Source organism: Marmota monax, unplaced genomic scaffold (assembly GCF_021218885.2).
Source record: "Marmota monax isolate L192 unplaced genomic scaffold, Marmota_monax_Labrador192_F-V1.1 WCK01_AAM20220418_F8-fsc00045, whole genome shotgun sequence".
Lineage (NCBI taxonomy): Eukaryota > Metazoa > Chordata > Mammalia > Rodentia > Sciuridae > Marmota > Marmota monax.
The window spans coordinates 12,123,617-12,142,111 of record NW_026692132.1 but is presented as its reverse complement, the minus strand read 5'-3'; the positions used below and the strand labels follow the sequence as shown (position 1 = coordinate 12,142,111).

At 32.2% G+C, this 18,495-nt stretch overlaps 1 protein-coding gene across 1 annotated transcript in view; it reads right to left on the bottom strand.

Annotated features, from left to right (window-relative positions):
* Positions 1-1,267: 1,267 nt before the first annotated feature.
* Positions 1,268-18,495, bottom strand: part of Pgr (progesterone receptor) — an 88,816-nt gene continuing 71,588 nt past the window's right edge. Inside the window, exon 8 of the mRNA XM_046466839.2 lies at positions 1,268-18,035. Coding sequence (XP_046322795.1) covers positions 17,880-18,035 — 156 coding nt within the window. The 3' untranslated portion in view covers positions 1,268-17,879. The remainder of the gene's footprint in view (positions 18,036-18,495) is intronic.

The following is an 18,495-nucleotide window of genomic DNA, read 5'->3' as shown; positions in this document are numbered from 1 at the left end:
GAAAGTAGTTGTAAGTGACCTGGAGACCCACCACTTGTGATTGTTACTTAAAGTGGGAGCAGTCTTGTGGGACTGAGCCCTAAACCTGTGAGATCTGAACTAACTCCAAGTAGATAGTTTTGAATTGGATTGTAAAGTTCCCAGTTGTTGTCTGCAGTGAACTGGAGAACTAAATTTTGGGAGAATCCCCGCCTTGCAATACATACACACACATTTGGTGTCAGAAGGGAGGTATGAGTATACAAGATTCCCTCTCTGCATAACTTACAAATTAGCACCCAGCTCCAGCTATCACACTCCTGCCCTCTGTGACCCTGGATAAGTCATAAACTCTCTTGAGTATCAAGTGCAATATTTGTAACATAAGATGGTAGAGATGATTTTTTTTCTTAATGTGTTTTTCATTGCTGAAACCTCTGAGAAGCTTATGAGAGTAATGGAATACATGTCCATACAGATACTAAAGTTCTGCTAGACTGCAGTGGGATTTCAGCTGCCAAAACCCCAAAAATCTGTAGACCACAGGTAAAGAATCCATGTTGGTGGGACCTCAAATTAGTGCAAATTAGTACAATCACTCTGAAAAGCAGTATAGAGATTCTTCAAAAGATTGGGAATGGAACCACCATATGACATAGCTATCCTACTCCTTGGTAATTATACAAAAGCACTGAAACTTTCATACTATAGTGATTCAGACACATCAATGTTTGTAGCAACACAACTAACAATAGCCAAATTATGAAACCAGTCCAGGTGCCTACTGACACAGGAACGGGTAAAGACAATGTAGTATACACACATAATCCATAAAGAAAAATGAAATTGTGGTGGTTGCTGATAAATGGATGGAAATGAAGAACATCATGCTAAGTGAAATAATCCAGACTTGGAAGTCAAGGATTGCATGTTTTCTTTCTTATGTGGAGACTAGAACAAAATAAAGGGCCAAAGGGGTGGGGGAGTCCATGAAAATAGAAGAGAGATCGGGGAGCAGAGGAAGGCGATTGAGAGGGAAGAGGGAATGGGAGAAAGGAGAAACAGTGGAAAGAACTTGACCAAATTATGCTATACAGTGAATTTCACCTTTATGTATATCTGTAAACCACAAATTAAAAAGAACTATAAATAGAAGGAAGATGACAGTGTAAAGGAAAGGGAACAGGGAGAGGGAGGAGGGGAAGCAAAGAGAAGTACTGGGAACTGAATTGGATCAAATTATATTCCATGCTTGTATGATTATGTCAAAATGAACCTCAATATCATGTATAACTAATGTTTTTATTATACACTAATAAAAACAAAAAGTTCATGATCCCGATGATTCTTAGAGATTTGTATAATAACATCCAATGATACTCTGACTATACTTTTATTTGAAATTGGCTTAAATAGTATATTGAGAGACCAAACACCACACAAAGAAAGGAACAGAATATTTATAAGCAGTAAGATATTTCAAGTGCAATACAGATCTGGGTAAGAAGTTTCAGTTTAGGTATTGGGTTGTGATGTTTGGATGTGATTAAAATAACAATGAATTTTATATGCATAAGTGAATAAGTACCACTAATGATGCATTTTAACAGAAATGTTTTCAATGACAAATCCATATTTATTACAAGATGATTAATTTGTGTCCTCTGGCAGTACATGTTCTTATGCCATTCAAAATTTCCATATAGAGAAATATACTAGTTCAAAGATCAGACTAAAACATAGTGACTTTCCAATTAATACAGAGGAACTTATCAAATTGAAATGTGTATGTTGAACATGATCTTTTAAATAACTTTTTTACATGTAGCATGCACATTGTTAAAACATTCATTTGAAATTATTTCACAATTGATTTTGGTTTAATCAATGAAAATTTTCATATTTCTGTTTGAACAGTTTATCCCTGGAGTATAGTGTGAAGCTATTTACTTATTATTTTAAGCAGTTAAAAGATGTTTTTTAAAAAAATACAGCTGGGAATAATTAAAGTACAAATTAACATTTTGAATTGTAATATCAAATTCAATTTAAGAAAGTATAATGGAAAGCATGATTCATTTTTCAGAACCAAGGTTTTATTAATGGAAATGAGTAAATAAGAAATGGAAAGAAAGGCAAAAAAATGTTTCTGCAAATTGAAAAGGAATATTTCTAAAAAATATTTCAAATTTACTGAAAAAATATTGAAAAAATTAAAACTTAGGAAAAAGTGCATTAGATTTGGAAGTCTCACAAATTAAAGTGTCAGTATTTTAAGATGTTAGTGTTATGTGCTATTTCTATCCAACTTTGAAATGGAATGGAGAAGCCTAGGCTAAAATTATTTGAGGAAATTTTTGAAATTACTTCAGATTGCTGATAGATATGTAGGGAATAGAAAGGAATTAGATGTTTCTGCCTTTTTCTAACAACTAAATGGAAACATTCCAGTTCAAATTGCATGAAGTTAAACAAATGTAACTAATAACAACTTATACAACAAAATTAAACCAATATCTACTACAAGTTATATTGAACCATTACTGTCCAGATTTCAATATAAGAATATGAATAAGGCATAGAGCTTAAAATAAGTGAAATAGTACTACAATTGCAAAAGTTTTGAATGTGTTAATGTATACATAACATCACGTGTCCTCTTTTTTCAGATAGAGAAATTATTTTCCAAGAAGTAAAGTAACCCACACCAACCCAATAGCAAGTGTCAGCACATAGCTTAGAACTCAAGTGTTTTCCTTCAAGCTTCTAAGCTCTCTCCCCTGTGTTTTAGACTTCACAGTAATTTCTACTCTCTTTTGTGACAGAGCCTTGACTACATTTTTCTCTGGATTGCTTGTGTTCGTAAGCTTACATGTACATTTGCAGGGTTAAGAACAGACATTTACTGTCCCTGAATAATTTTAAAGTAAATCTTAGATCAATAGAAATAACAACATGTTAAGGAAATAGCTACCCATGATATATGTAACTTACTTCAATGTACACACTTTAAAAAAAATATGTAAGGGATGTTAAGTGTGAGGAGCCTCTGAATATAAATTCAGTGTTTTCTTCATTCTAGAAAGAAACATAGCATTGTGTAGCTATGCAGCAAAAGTGAAAGAAACTATCAGGCAAGAATCTAATGAATCCAGCCCAGTTTAGGTAGCCAATTCAGATAACTTAAGAACAAACACTAATTCCTTCCTGTCACCAGGTCACTCTGCTTAGGCCAGTTTCCTTGCTACAAATACATGTTTATTGTCCAGAAAGTACTCTATCAACTGACCTACTAGTAGAGGAGAGTAATTACACATAAACTTTAAATATACAATGTTTTACTTTTCATAAAATTTACTAAAACCTGAAGGCCTCTAACAGTTGTGAACATAGTTCTATATTAGGAAGTTGGAAAATACAATGTCATGAGAGTGGGAAAACAACCAGTTTTCCCAAACAATATCACATTTTCCAAAGAGCAGCTCCTCAATGATCTCCTATTGCAGTGAAGAGAGGTTGCAGAGCACAGATGTACATTGCAATTACCTTTCAAACTGCACAGGAGAGTGACAGGTTGAAGGTCCCTGGAGGACTTGGAATTCCACACAAAACTGCCTTCTCTTGTGCCATGGATTCTTTGCCAGATTAGCCTTGGACGCTTTTTGAATATAGCTTTAAAAAAATAGTTAGCTATGCCAGTAAGCTTAGTATGTTTTAGTTATTAAAAATTCTATAGGGCTGGGAGGATAGCTCACTGAGAGTGCTTGTTTGGCATGTGTGAAGCTCTGGGTTTAATCCCCAGCACCACAAAAACAAGAACATGTATTTGGTGAGTCAAGGTTTACTAGTATATTAACACTATCTACCTATGTTGTAGAATATTATATTGTAATTATTAATTTTTTTGGCTGTGTTTACCAATTACCTAGAAAAATAACATGTTAGTATAGGGTTTTCTATTTTGCCAAGTTATTTTCTAGGCACTATTTCATGTAAAAGCAAAGCTCTTTGTTGAAATTTCATTTTTTATTTTTAGGTGGAGACACTGAGGCTCTAAGACACTGAGAATTTAAGACAGATTACTAACATCACAATACATTATATTTCAGAGTAGTGATATATATGTCTTTTAAAAGTCTGGGTGGAATACAGCAGTTGGTTTTACTACAAATAAATATTTGGGTGTGGCTAATGAGGGTCTGAAATTGGTATGTAGGCCTCTCTGCTAGTTGATTTACAAGTAGGCATAGTTTGGTTTCATTTGATACTTCTTTTCCTATCAGGTTATTATTGTCTTTTATTTTTAAAAATTGTCAATGATAATTACTTCTTAAAATCAACACAACAAACACTTGCACCAAAACTTAGAAAACTGGCCAAGCAAAATTTATTGGTCTCATAAATAGGAATTTATATTAACATTGGGTAAAAGAAGTAGAAGGAATGAAATTCAACTAAAGCAAAATAAGTATACATACTGTATTTTATTGACTGTAAAATACTTTAAAGGCTAGTAATGTCTCTTGGTCTTATCAGGGGCACCAGTAAAAGTTTTTGCCCAACTATGTGTGACTTCCACTTGGCAAATGGCATTTAAGATAAAAAAAAAATTATAAGATAAAGCCTGGTTTAACAGACCATCAAATGTGAAAATGTCAATGCAAATAAATGAGATAATTTCAGCCAAGAGAAAATAAAATAGTCAAATCAAGAAATGTGGTACCCACATTATGATGTAGTGTGGTTAAAATGGTTACTGTTAGATTGTATTTTATTCTCCTTTAAACATATTCCATTCACATATATAACTCAAATTTTATTTGGAAAAATAGAATTATCTCTAATTTCTAGAATGTTTATAACAAGAACTACACAAAACAGTATTTCTCAAAGTAAAGACTTACTTTATAGTTCCTGTAATAAGTTTTGCGATATAAATTATATTGAAGTCTTTTGGTAACAACAAAATAAATTTTGACTTTATAATTTAATCTTAACTATTTTACAAATAGAATTCTTTATTATTGTTTTATTAAGTATACCTAATAAATTTGAAAAATATTTCTTCCTACATGCTTCTTTTTATTAAAAAAAAAAGAGGTGTGGGGGAAGGACTAGATCTCTAAAAATAAAATAGACTTGGTTGTACAACCTGCCTCATGTAGAAACTGTTTCAGACCTAGGAATGTTTTTTAAATATGGTTATTTGAATTGATGGCTTTATGACTTATATCTGATATTTTCGATTTATAATAATCCACCTTGATCTTTGCTGAAAAAATCATTTTGATAAGTAAATTTTGATGCCATTGAATTTCTCATAATCTAAAATATTAAAAATTATTTTTCCTAAATTATGCAAGACAAAGGTTAAGTATCTTCTGTAACCTTAAACATTTACTTATCTGTTAAAGAAAAAGCCACTTGAATTGGACAAAACACCTATATAGTAGTGCTATTATGCCAACTACTGCTCTAAGTTCTTGTTCTAATCTGATCTTCATAACAACCCTCTGGTAGAGATACTATTATTAAAATATCCATTTTACAGGGGAAAAAAAACTAAGGTAGAGAGATGTAGTAGGTTGCAAGACCACCTATAAGGAAACAGAGTTTCTGGATTCAAACTGAGTCTGGCAACAGAGCAAATGCTCTTGAGTGCTGTGCTATACTGCTTGTCTTATATCACAGGATATTAACAGAAACTGATATAATGTAGGCATAAAAATAGTTTGCTTTTTCGTATAGTGCTTAAGTTGTTTAACCATTGTGAATTCCAAACTGTTCATAAACAATTGGTCACAGATCTCTGCATTTTATAAAGTTATTCTGTTTGCTTGGTTTAAATCACTTATAAGATGAATTTGTCCTCAATGAAGATGAGGACAAACATGAATTTGTCCTGATCAGGTAAATATAATATATTACCATTTAAATTGAATATTGGTTTAAACATAGATATTTAGAGTTTGGATATGTGTACATTAATAGTGTAAAGAGATCTAGATTCTAGGATGGTATAGTGCCACCATATAGTGGCATACAGTATCACCAAGGAATAGTCTCATGTGCATTTATATTCATAGATACCACATTTTCTCTTTATTCATTAGTTAACCGTAAATTAGACTCCATCAATGATTAAAGTCAGGTATTTACAAAAAGCATAGCATAATGTTTTATGGGTAGATGTGAAGTGTCTGAACATTATTTAAATTTGTAAATCAGAATATGGGGCATGTTTATTTTAAAAATGTCAAACACAGTAAAACCAGGAATAAATGAAATAAACTTTCTCTGATGTAGAAACATTTTCATGGCCAAATGATTCAATAAAACTTTCTTCTTTCTTCCAGCTATTCCAGATCTAGTTGGTTAAGAAACAAGAATGTTTACATTTCAAACAATTAGCAATATCTGGCATCTTAGCAACTGGTACAGAACAAGAAATCTCTTCTATTCTTTTACCTTTTGTTTCTCCAAAGAAGGTACTTATTTACTAAAGAAATGTATTTGTATATTCCCAGTATAATAGTAAATTATATTCCTACTATGAAACCAGTTCACAATAAGTCTGAAATAGTTTGTTATTAACAAATAGATTATATTCTCTTTTTTCTTTAATGATAAGTGCACCAAATTTCATATGAAAATTAATATTTATAGAATAGAGATCAAACTTTTCAATGTGAGTAACCAAAACAGTGCATCACTACATCTTGCTAGATAGGAATTGACTGCATTTTGTCTTTATGATTAAATAATTAGTTGGTTCCAATTTCAGTGACAGGATTACTCCTTGCTTCATTAAAATGCATACGTAGTTAAGGGTATATACTGCCAAACCATCCCTGATAACATCCCACTTTACGTCACATACAGTATTGTACAAACTGAAATGCTGATTAAAACTTTAAAGTAAGCCTTAAGAATAAGGTACTAAAGATTTGCATGCATCTTGTATGTGATTTTAATGAAGTTTGGGGTGTCTAATTCATTAATAAAAATAGAGATGGAAATTAGTTTATTCTTTACTATCACATAGTATAAGGATTATTTAGCTAAATTCCCAACATTTTTTGAGAAACATATTATTTGAACATGATTCATTTCAAACCCTTAGCTAATTTAATGTAAGATTCCTGTCAAACTGAGCAGACTTACTCAGTTTTGTGTGTGAATCACAAAATATTTCCTTTGAAATACACCTTTGGTTTACAGAGATGGAATTTTTTTTAATATCTTTATTTTATTTTTATGTGGTGTTAATGATCGAACCCAGCGCCCTGCACATGCCAGGCGAGCGTGCTACCGCTTGAGCCACATCCCCAGCCTGAAATTTTTTTTAATATTTATTTTTTAGTTGTAGTTGAACACAATATTTTTATTTTTTTTATTTTTATGTGGTGCTGGGGATCGAACCCAGGGCCTCGCCTGTGCTAGGCGAGTGCTCTACCATTTAGCCACAATCTCTGCCAAGATGGAATTTTTAACATTAAATGGAAAATAAGTATATGATGATGTTCTTAGGTACCCACTAGCAACTAATTTTTAATTTTTACAGCTTTGCACTTTTCACTTAGTCCTTTCCAGGGGCCAGTGTCAAGCTGGGGGGGGGGGTATAGATTGGGAGGAGCATTTCATCTTATTAGCAAAATAACATACTTTGAAATATTTTATATCACACCCATAAATGAGGAGTTCAGAGTGTTGAATTAGATTCAATTAGATTCAAGAATTACATGAGGGCTAAATAATCTTTTAAAGAGTAGTGAATATACTTAGTGACATTATTTACTCAAAACAGAGTAGTAGCAGAAAGAACCAAGAGGGCATGGGTCATGAGAAAAAAATTATTCCCTGTGCCTCTTGCCAACTAACATGCAGGAGTGGATAGCTTTGAATATTGCATCAACTTCAGTATAAAACATGAGTAATCTGTGTTCAAACCAGTCAAATTATTGTAAGGGGAGTATAAGACACTATTTTGAAAAGAAATTATGTGGCACCATGCAGAACCTAGACTTCTCTAAGAAGTTGCAGTCTTTATAGCCACAAAAAAGCCTCACATTTCTTATGTGACGTTAGCACTAGGATTCTATAATCATCCACTTTTTATGGTTTTCATCTGTACCAGCCAGTGCAGGAAGACCGTTAGGCCTAGGCAGATGGAGAGATAGATTTCTCCCTCTTGACAGAAAACTTCATATAAATTTCCAGGGTACTTTTAAAGTATATGCTTCTTGAAATACAGTAATCTTTGTGTTTTTCTTCTCCAGATCATTTGGAGGAAGGCATGTTACTCTGAGGAGAACTAGGATTATTATAGTAGAAATGCTTATGGTCAACGTTCAGCCCCTGACTCTGCAATTAGTGAGAACTAGTGCAAGGCAAGTCTGAAGATTGATGCTTTCTAAGAGAAAAATGCTGTTCTAAATTTCCAAGGTCTCCTCAAGAGAGTCTATATCTTAATTAATCAGATGGAATGATTAAGAATACATGACAAGAACTCAGTCTAGGACATAGAAAGAAGCCTCAAACTGACAGAAAGAGGAAATGAGAGGCTATTCTGGTTCTGAAGAAGGAAAAAACAGGATAAGCAGGTCAAATCCACACATTCTGGGACTGAATCTTGTGCACAGGTCTGGATTTTGAGGTTGGAAGAACATGCAAATGTGGGATATTGGTGGAGGACTAGATACTGTTAGATAGGATTTCCTACTTGGTAAAACTTGTTTCTTAGTTTTTGTTTTCTTTCTTGATGAAAAATTTGTAATTTCAACACAAACTGAATGGTTATAGAGCTGGCCTTGTTTTGTGCAATTTATTTTGTGTACTTCATCTACTTTCATCATTCAGTCAAAACTTCAAAATTATGTCTGATAAAAACCTGTCTGGATATTAGAGAGGAGGTCATGGTCACCTTTAGTTCTTCATGTTTATGACTATCATTTTCACTAATATAGTACAACTTTCTCAAAAAGTTCTTCTTGCTTCCCAAATTAGCTATCTCCAGTTCAACTCTCCATATGAAAGTGGGAGGGAATTTTCTAACATATTTATATAAATTATGCTGCATTCTTGCTTACAAGAGAATCAAACCTACACTCCTTCCTGAAAGGCTGGGAAAGGATACTGATGACCTAGATCTTGATTTGTCCTCACTCATCATTATCCTGTCCCACTCTCTCTCACCACCTTGTGCACATGGCTTCATCTCTTATTTTTGCTATGTTGTTAACTTCTTTGGAACACTCTTCTCTTCCTGCCTCAGACATCTGCTGACCCGACACAATCAACCACTTTTAGATCTTGGAACTGACTTTCTTCAGGATGACCTTGCCCACTCTTAAATTGAAGCTTGGTGCTTCTCTCAGGTGCCCCAATAGTTAGCTCCCTGTACCTCCTCCATCATAGCACTCACAGTACAACATGGTGACCATTTTCCCGTCTCTATTTGCCATCCAACTGCAAGCTCAGAGAAGAGACAACTCTAGGATGTTAGACAGTGATCTCTACAAACTGGCAGAATGACTGGAACACAACACAGTAAATGCTTTGTAGTTAGTTGCTAAAGAATAAAATGATACCTAAAGTAATACTTTTCAATTGTACCAAAAACAAACAAAAGGACACATTATTTTGTTTTGATGTTTTATGACACATTTTTCTTATCTTAACATAGAGATGAGATATCTTAACTAAGAGATGACTATGATATGTTGATGTTAACTATTGAGGAAGTTTATGGTTTCAGAGCTAAAAGTGGTATTTTGATTCTACTTTCAAAGTTGGAAGGGACAATTTGGTACTGATCTTTCCTTTTTCTTTCTTTTTAAAGTGGAAGTATTAAAATCTTAAAACAGTCAGTTGACAGCTAAACAGAGGTCATAGATTAGTAGTAGATTTTTCTAAACCAGTTAGCCTCAAACTATAAAATGAAGAACTTTCTTTTTAAAAAGAAAGCAAAGCTCTGAGCATATTTACTTTTTATGTTTGGGCTCTAAGTCATAAATTTTCTAGTAACTAGCATGTCATTAGCGTAGCAAATAATCTTTCAGGTTTTGTATCCTATAATGACTGTTGCTTTTAATAATCAAGGAAAATATTTGTTACTATTTACAAGAGCTCTCCATTTAACATTAAAGTATATCTGCTCATTCTAAAATATAGAGAAATTTAATATTTTTTTCTAAATGTCAAAAAAGTTGTCTTTCATTTTAAAAGTATTTTTTCATATAAAACCCTTTTGCTCTGATTTTTTCTTGTGAATGTACATATCTCAGGAAAACTAACATATACACATAATACTAAAGTTAAAAGGAGATACTTTATTGGTCAAAGAGATGAATTCTTAAGGCTGCCATGTGAAAATCTCTTTTCACTCCTGTTCATATCCAACACTGAACTTACCATTTAAACTATTTTCTGCATAGTATTTTTACCCAATGGAAAATAAGCAGAGTGTATCTTTGCTTTAACAAGAACATGGTAGGGTTGTATTAATTCTTCAAAAATCTTTTTGGTCTTTCTTACAAATTTTAAAGCCCTTAGAAGAAGAAAACTATTACATAATATATTGTGATTTCAGAGCTCTGGTTAAGAACCTCATTTAGGAAAGTTATAACAGAAGTCCCATTGATTGATTTCCTATTATTAAAAAATAAAATTTTGTGCCTACCAAGTGAAGGCTCCATACAAACTTAGTGTGGACATGAATGTTGCCCTGCTTAATAGCTTTAATTGCCTTTGAATTCTAAAACATCAAGGAAAAGAACAACATATCTTAATAAGAATGCAGTTTGGTAGACAGATATCTTAAATATAAGCTTTTCTGGGGGGAGGAGGGTAACAGAAGTTATCTTTAATGGCAAATAGCTTAATGCCACTGCTGTTTAAAATTGATTCCTAATAAAAACTCAGAGGTAAGTAAATATCATAGACAAGGAAATGTTAAACTTTAACTATAATTGACAAGAAGAAATTATTTACGTGAGTTTCACTTAGAATAATTTAGGTTTGGTAAGTTGGATACATTTGGAGTTGATACATTAAGAGCAATTTTAAAAGATAATAAAAATAAGCAATAGTGTAGGTTCTGAAAACTATCTACAATGTTATTTAAATATGTTACTTATATCTGTCTAAATATAGATCATGAGCTGATATCACTGTAGTACAGCATGTATTTTCTTTAGAAAGCTGTAAATTTTCTCTAGAGTAATAGGTGTAGGATGCTTTCCTAGTTGCCTAATTCACATTTTTCCTAAGATGCTTTGTCAGTTAAAGCTTTCAGCCACCTTAAAAATAATGCTCTCCTCTTTTCTCTCTGAGTGGTAAGAAAGCAAACAAACCTGTGTTTAACAATAAGGTCAGCATGACATAAAGCAATGAGAGCTAGTAAATTGAAAATGAGGTTGACATTCTGGGACTAATCCAGCAAGAGTTTTCCAAACTCCACAGCTGCGTGAAGCTTGGACAAGCCTGGCGCAGCCTCCAGGCATGTGCCCAGGGCTGGGTCTTGCAATGAGGTCAACTGCAGGAGGGAGCAGATCTCCTCATGTTTTTTGTCCCTTAGCAGCAATCAAGCAGTTGCTGCTATAAACTGCTGCTGTTTAACTTGTCACCATGCCCTTCTGCCAAATTCTTAAATCTTCTCCAGTGATAGGATAGATTATTAAAAGAAACTACTCTTGGCTTTTTATTTTCAACTTTTAAGGCCACATTGCTTTAGGCCTAACTCTGGTAGTATATGTTCTATTAGCCCAGGTAACTAGTAGTTGGTAGAACCTGTTTCCTGAGTTTGAACAAGGATATGATCCAACCTAAATGCAATTATTTAGGCCCAGTGCAGCTTGGATTCATATTATAGCATGCAGATCAGTCCAGGTTGGACTGTCTTCTATAGTGTGGGTGAGCAGTCGGTTGCCATACTGCATGTTGTTCAGTTGGGAGTTTTATGACCTGGAAGCATGGAATAATGCTACATTAAATAGATGGCAGATGCTAGGTAGAGATAAAGATCGTCCTTTTTGTCCAACCTTGAATAAGGAAAACAGTGAAATCATAGTGCCCAGATGATATTCTTAATTAAAATAATTTCATGGCTCTGTCTAGTGAGGGTAAGCCATTTAGGACTTGGCAAACTCGAGCTAGAATATCTGACTATGTACTTCCTTTAAAACTAGAGATGTGGAAATGTTTCACATCCAATGGCTACTTAAAAGGCACATTTTGGGAAAAAGAGTCATTCTCTTGGCTCTTTCACTTTATAATTGGGGACATGTTTAGTGAGTTATTGGATATCAAGAGAAGATATCTTTAAATCTGAGGGGGAAAAAAAGTGCTTTTCAAGTGTGGAGGTCTTTTTTGACACAGGCTCTGGAGTTTTAAAAATATTTAAAAGGATTCATACTCTAGCCTGAAAACTTATGCTTAAATGTTAAGTATAGATCAGAGAAATTGTTTGGGTATTCACAGCAAAATCTAAAAATGTAATAGCTGTCTTGGCAAAGGATACAATATATCAATCAAAAGACATATGAAGATCTCTTTTATCATAATGTTACTTCTTCAGGATAGAAATGTTAATTTTGGAATTGATGACTTTCTCCCAGCTTCAAGACCCCATTGTTCCCTTTAGCAGAATTACTGCCATAGTAAAAATAACTCAAGCATGTCGTACATAGCACAAATTTTTGAAGGGCCTATGTTCTAGTTAAGTTCTTAATATTTGAAAAATAAAATCACTTAATGTGAATTGGGTAATAAAGGATCACACATCAACTGTTCCCTGGGTCTATTCGTTGAGTGAATGTTACAAGTGATTTGAAAATGTCAAAACGGAACCCAAATTAAAAATAAACAGTATATCTTTTCAGGGAAAGAAATCAATTTAATACTTCTAGCCCTAATTTCAAATTGAATCAATCAAATCTATCATAGTACATAGTGATAGAAATGAAGCAACTGGATTTTCTAGATTTCTGGTCTCATTAGAAAATACAACTGATTAGTTTGAAAAAAATTATAGCCAGAATCATGGCTTTATGAAAATACAATTATGGCACTTACTGTTGGTTTCTGAACACTTGTTTACTTTTTTTGTTTGTTTCCATTTTTATTAATTGCAAAATAGTTGGAAGAGATTTAATAAGAGAGATTACATGACAGGCTCCACTCATCCAGCTCAGAAGGATTGGAGAAGTGGGACACAGCCCCAGGTCCCATCATTAAATACATCACTGTATTGTGGATAATTTAAAAAGTCATAGATCAGCAGGACACAGCTATTGAAAAGTTATGATTTGTGAAGAAAGCACATTATCTATTATATTAGCATGTCATCTGTCTAACAATAAATTATTTTCATATTAAATGTAAAAAAAGCCTAGTATTGGCTAATCAAAAAGTGCTGTATCTTTAAACATTAAAAAATTGTCACATCACAATTGATATTGGAAGTATAATTGCTTCAGATTCAAATGACTTTTCAAACTTTCATAAAGGGAAATATTTTAATTAACCCAACAATCTATTTCATCAACCATGAAGTATTTCCTGATATATGTCTTAGGATTTAATTTTACTTTAGAGCTACCCAAAAGAACATGACCTGAAAAATTAAGATAAAGGTTATGATAACTATATAGTAATGATGACATTAGTAGTAGGGATTTGTATAGTAAAAGATTTAGAGACTAGATATCTTCCATTTGGTAATGTCATGTTCTCTTTGGAATGTTTGTTTTTCTTTTCCTTTCAAAACTTAGCCTTAAATCCTAATGTTTAGACAACTACATTGTGGACTGGGATCAACATCAAAATATCAAACATTCTTATGAGGCTGCAAAACAAACTATCACAATAAATCCCAACCTTGTGGCCAACACATTTTACTTCTTCATAGTTGAATGAAACCAGGAAATTTAAAAATTATCTTAGAAATTAAACCTGTACCATTGAAAAAGGATTTGTACTATCAGATTTTTTTTAATCCAAAGTAACAAGAATTGGATAATAAAATTATCACACATCAACCGGTCCCTTGGGTCCATTAGTAAAAACGCTAATGACATTTTGATTGTTGACATACCTAAACACATTTACTTATGTCACACAATTGGTAGACTTCCCTTAACTAATATATGGCCTATATTAAAAATATTTCCATTTGGATGACGTTTGTGCAGGAAAATACTGAAAGATTTTTCAGTAAATGAACATATTTATTTAATACAAGTCGCACTTTACAAAATTGAGGGGTTAAGATTTTACTTATTTATTTATTTATTGAACCCAAAGGAGCTTAACTACTGAGCCACATCCCCAGTTCTTTTTATTTTTTTTCTTTTGAGACAGGGTCTCACTAAGTTGCTGAGGCTGACTTTGATCTTGCAATCCTCCTGCCTCGGCCTCCCCAGCCTCTGGGATTATACACATGTGCTATCATGTCTTGCAGGATTTATTTTAAATGAGGCATCTTTGTCTGTACTTGTCCCAGCAAAAATATATGTAAATATAATTTCACTCATTAAATCTCATGAAAGAAAAATACAACAAATTTGATTGTCCACTATTTATCAGACACTGACTTATACCTACAACTGTACTATAACTTTGTTTTTGAGTTATAGTCTTTCTTCAGCTCCAAATTCTTATAAAGCTTATTAACACATTTTCTTATGCTTGGAGTAGGTACCCAATAAATATTTGTTGGATGAATTCCTAAATAAGGACAGTTTTAATTTTTGAGCTTGCAATACAACATAATTTAGGGCTAATTAAATATAAAAAACAATTGCAATTGTGAAATTTTTCTTAGGGAAGAAAATAATATTCCATTCATTCAATTTTAAAATTAGAAGAGCAAACAAAAGTATTGTTCTTAAGATATACAGAATGCACTTCTTCTATGTTATAGTCAATAAAGAACAAGATCTGAAAAAAGTAGGGAAAAGGTAGCAAATTTAAAAATGATGAAAAGAAATGAAGATGGAAACATCATGAGAACAGATGTGAGAAAGTGATGATGTCATGAGCACAAAGCCATTCAGCAATGTAACCAAAGAATAATAGAGATCCATGGTGGCATGGAAGACAAAGCATGTCACTTAACTCTCAAGTCAACAAGCCCTACTGCCCCACCTCAAAGTGCCTCCCAGACTTGCACAAGAGTCAGCACCATAGAACAACATACTACTGTAACTCTGAGGTACACAAAATGGTAGTGAACTCTTAAGAGCATTTAAATCACTCTGAAAGACTCAAGACAACTTTATAGAAATGATACTTGACTGAGTTTTGAAATGTTAATAAATCATGGAATTGTTGCACAAAGAGGGAAATCTGGGCAAAACAAAACAAACAAAAAAACCACTCCCCAAAACAAAAACAAAAACAAAAAAACCCTGTTGGTAACAGACTGGCATGGCTGGAACACAAGATGAATGTATCAAATTGACTAATTAAAATATAATTGTTGAGGATGGAGTCCAGTTTTTTTTTTTTTTTTTAAGGTAATGGTATAGTTTTAAAGGCTCAATTGAAATTTTTAATGGGCATCTCTGAGTGCTAAGTAATTGAAAGTCAGTGAACATTTTTAAATGAGGAAATGGAATAATTAGATCTGTTTTAGGAAGATACATTTGGCTTGAAGAGTGGAGAGAGGATATATGTATGTGTATGAAGACCAGGAAGAATCAAATATCAGTTAAGAGTATAATGTATTACACATAAATTCCAGAAAAAGACAAGTATTCCTTATATTGTAAGGAAGAGGCCATTTTGCATAGGCTATTTTGTTGAGGCTATTTGGAATTCTTGGGTTAAACTCTCATTGACAGTTATAATCAAAAGTTATTAATGTGTATATTACCTATTTTATTTACCACATAGATCTAATGAACCCAAGCCAAGAAATTATTTTAATCTCTATTTTAAATGCCCATAAGAATTCATTATTTGTAAAAACTATTTATAACTAATTATTTTTTTACTTTGAAAGATTTATTGTTAAAAAAAGCTATGGTAACATAATTATGCCAATTTTTAATCAAAATCATTTTAATCAAATGAAATAATTTTGTTTTAAAGGTCATGTTAGTATTAAGAATATTCTTATGTTATTGTCCCTTGGTAAACTGTATTTATCAGTTGAAGAAATGGGATAATTAAAAAGCATTCAGAAATCAGAAACTTACATATAGAAATTTTTTCTATATTTTTAAAGTTTAATATTCACATTAGCAATTATTAATTTACACAAGAAGATAGGTTTTATTTGTAAGACAGCAATATTTTCACTTTTGAAGAAACTTAGGAAAAAAATATGAGTTGTTAAAAATTTTGCACATACATATATATGCCTAAAATTGATATAAATTACTTTATAAAAGGAAATAATTGATTTTGATTGCATTTCACCAGCAGTAGGAACTTGGTATATGTACACATTCTATGTGCCAGATAGGTCTAATGAACAGCTGGTACATATACCAAGTACAAAATATATATATATATATATGTATATATACACATATATATATATATGTGTGTGTGTGTATATACATATATATGTATATATTTTCTTTTATATATTTTTCTTTTGTAAAAAAAGTATCTCCAGTGATTCACCACAGACAAAATTACTCTTGTTTGTCTTCCAAAGGAATATTTTCAATTCAAGTAACAATGTGAATTGTGTGCTTTCTAGTTACTGTAATTGGGTGTACTGTTTTAAGCCATTATCTAGTAATTCCTGAAGCAGCTCTCTTAGAATTGGGTCAGAAGCTCTCAACCTGAGATTCATCTATTTCCTGAAGTATCCTTTAGATTTGGATCAGAGGCACTCACAAAATTTTTCAACCTGAGAATCATCTATTATATTTCACTGAAAAACACCATCCTCAAATGTTTGAATAATGGAGGGAAGGAAAAAAATATATATATATTTATCCCTTTCTTCCTTTAAGCTTCTTTCCTCCTTTTCTCCTTCCCTTCCTTCTATCTTTGGTTTGAGAAGATGTTAATAAGAAACTCTGGCCAAAAGAAGCATTTGGCAGGAAAGATATTCTTACATTTTACTTTTAAAGATCAGGAAATTGAAAATCAGTAAGATCGAGTGACTTTCTGCATGTCACCAATGATAAGGAATGGAATTAGGTCACAAAATTCTTCTGACCTCTATTTTCTAATCGCAATATTTTATTTGAGGACAATTCCCTCCCCCAAAATATTTAATAAAAAGCCAACAAAAGCTCCAATACTGTTACTACAGCAGGGCTACTTATTAATTTCTTTACTAGAGATCCGTATTTCTGGCCTGGACAATGATCTTAACATGTGAGTTGTTTTGCCTACTTTGAGAAACATCAAACCATTTTTGGTTTTATACTCCATTTCTATATTTTTTCCATTAAAAAATTTTTGAAAATCTAGTTAAGATTATAAATTTTTTGTTTAAAGTTTGCCTGCCATTTAAAGATTCATTTCTCTAAGCATAACTAGGAAGGTAAAGTGAGTTATCCATAAGTAGTATATATAATAGACTTTTATTATTACATGTGAATTTTTTTTCTAAAGTAGAAGATTTGTTTGATGCAAAAGTTAAAAAGTCTCACCTAAATGGTATGAAATAATATGGATAAGACATAATTTACTTCAACAATCTTTCAGTCTTAAAAACTCTAAAAGAAACTATGGGTACACAAGACACTTTTAAAATTTGAATGATGCTTAACAAAGGAAAGTTAGAATCTCACATTTTTTTTCATAAATTTACACAATATGATATGTTATAAATGTAAGGCGTTCAGAAGAATATAAAAACCAAAGACCTCATAACCCTAACCAAAACAATGACATACCACAGATTTAATTTTTTGAAAGAAAACTGACATTCACTTTTTATGAAAGAGAAGAGGTTTCACCATCCCTGCCAAGATCTTGGGTAACTGTGCAGCAATAACTTCAGACATCATTTCTGGAAATTCAACACTCAGTGCCCGGGACTGGATAAATGTGTTCAAGCAGTATAGATGAAGTTGTTTGACAAGCTGTCAGTTTAACAAATGGGTAGGAAATGTAAATAAATAAATAAATAAGTAGATTTGTATGCTATGCAAACATAACATATTCCTAACAATAGAAATACTTGTCAAGACTTTCTTCCTTCCAAACTGAAAATAATTCCCATCACTGTCTAGAATGTGCAAGTATCATATACTCATGATGCGACATTCTAATACTAAGGAAAGATTTAAAGGAATGACATTTATCCATGTTTCCATAAAATAACCAAAGTGAACATTTCAGCTTCAAAACAGTTTCAAGTTTTTTCCTCTTTTATATATATATATATATATATATATATATATATATATATATGCATACATAAGCCTATTGACAATATTACACATATATTTTTTAACTGAAATTATGACATAAATTCTATTTGTCAATCTGGCTTTTTCACATAATTATATGTTGATGTCTTTATATCAATAACTCAACATT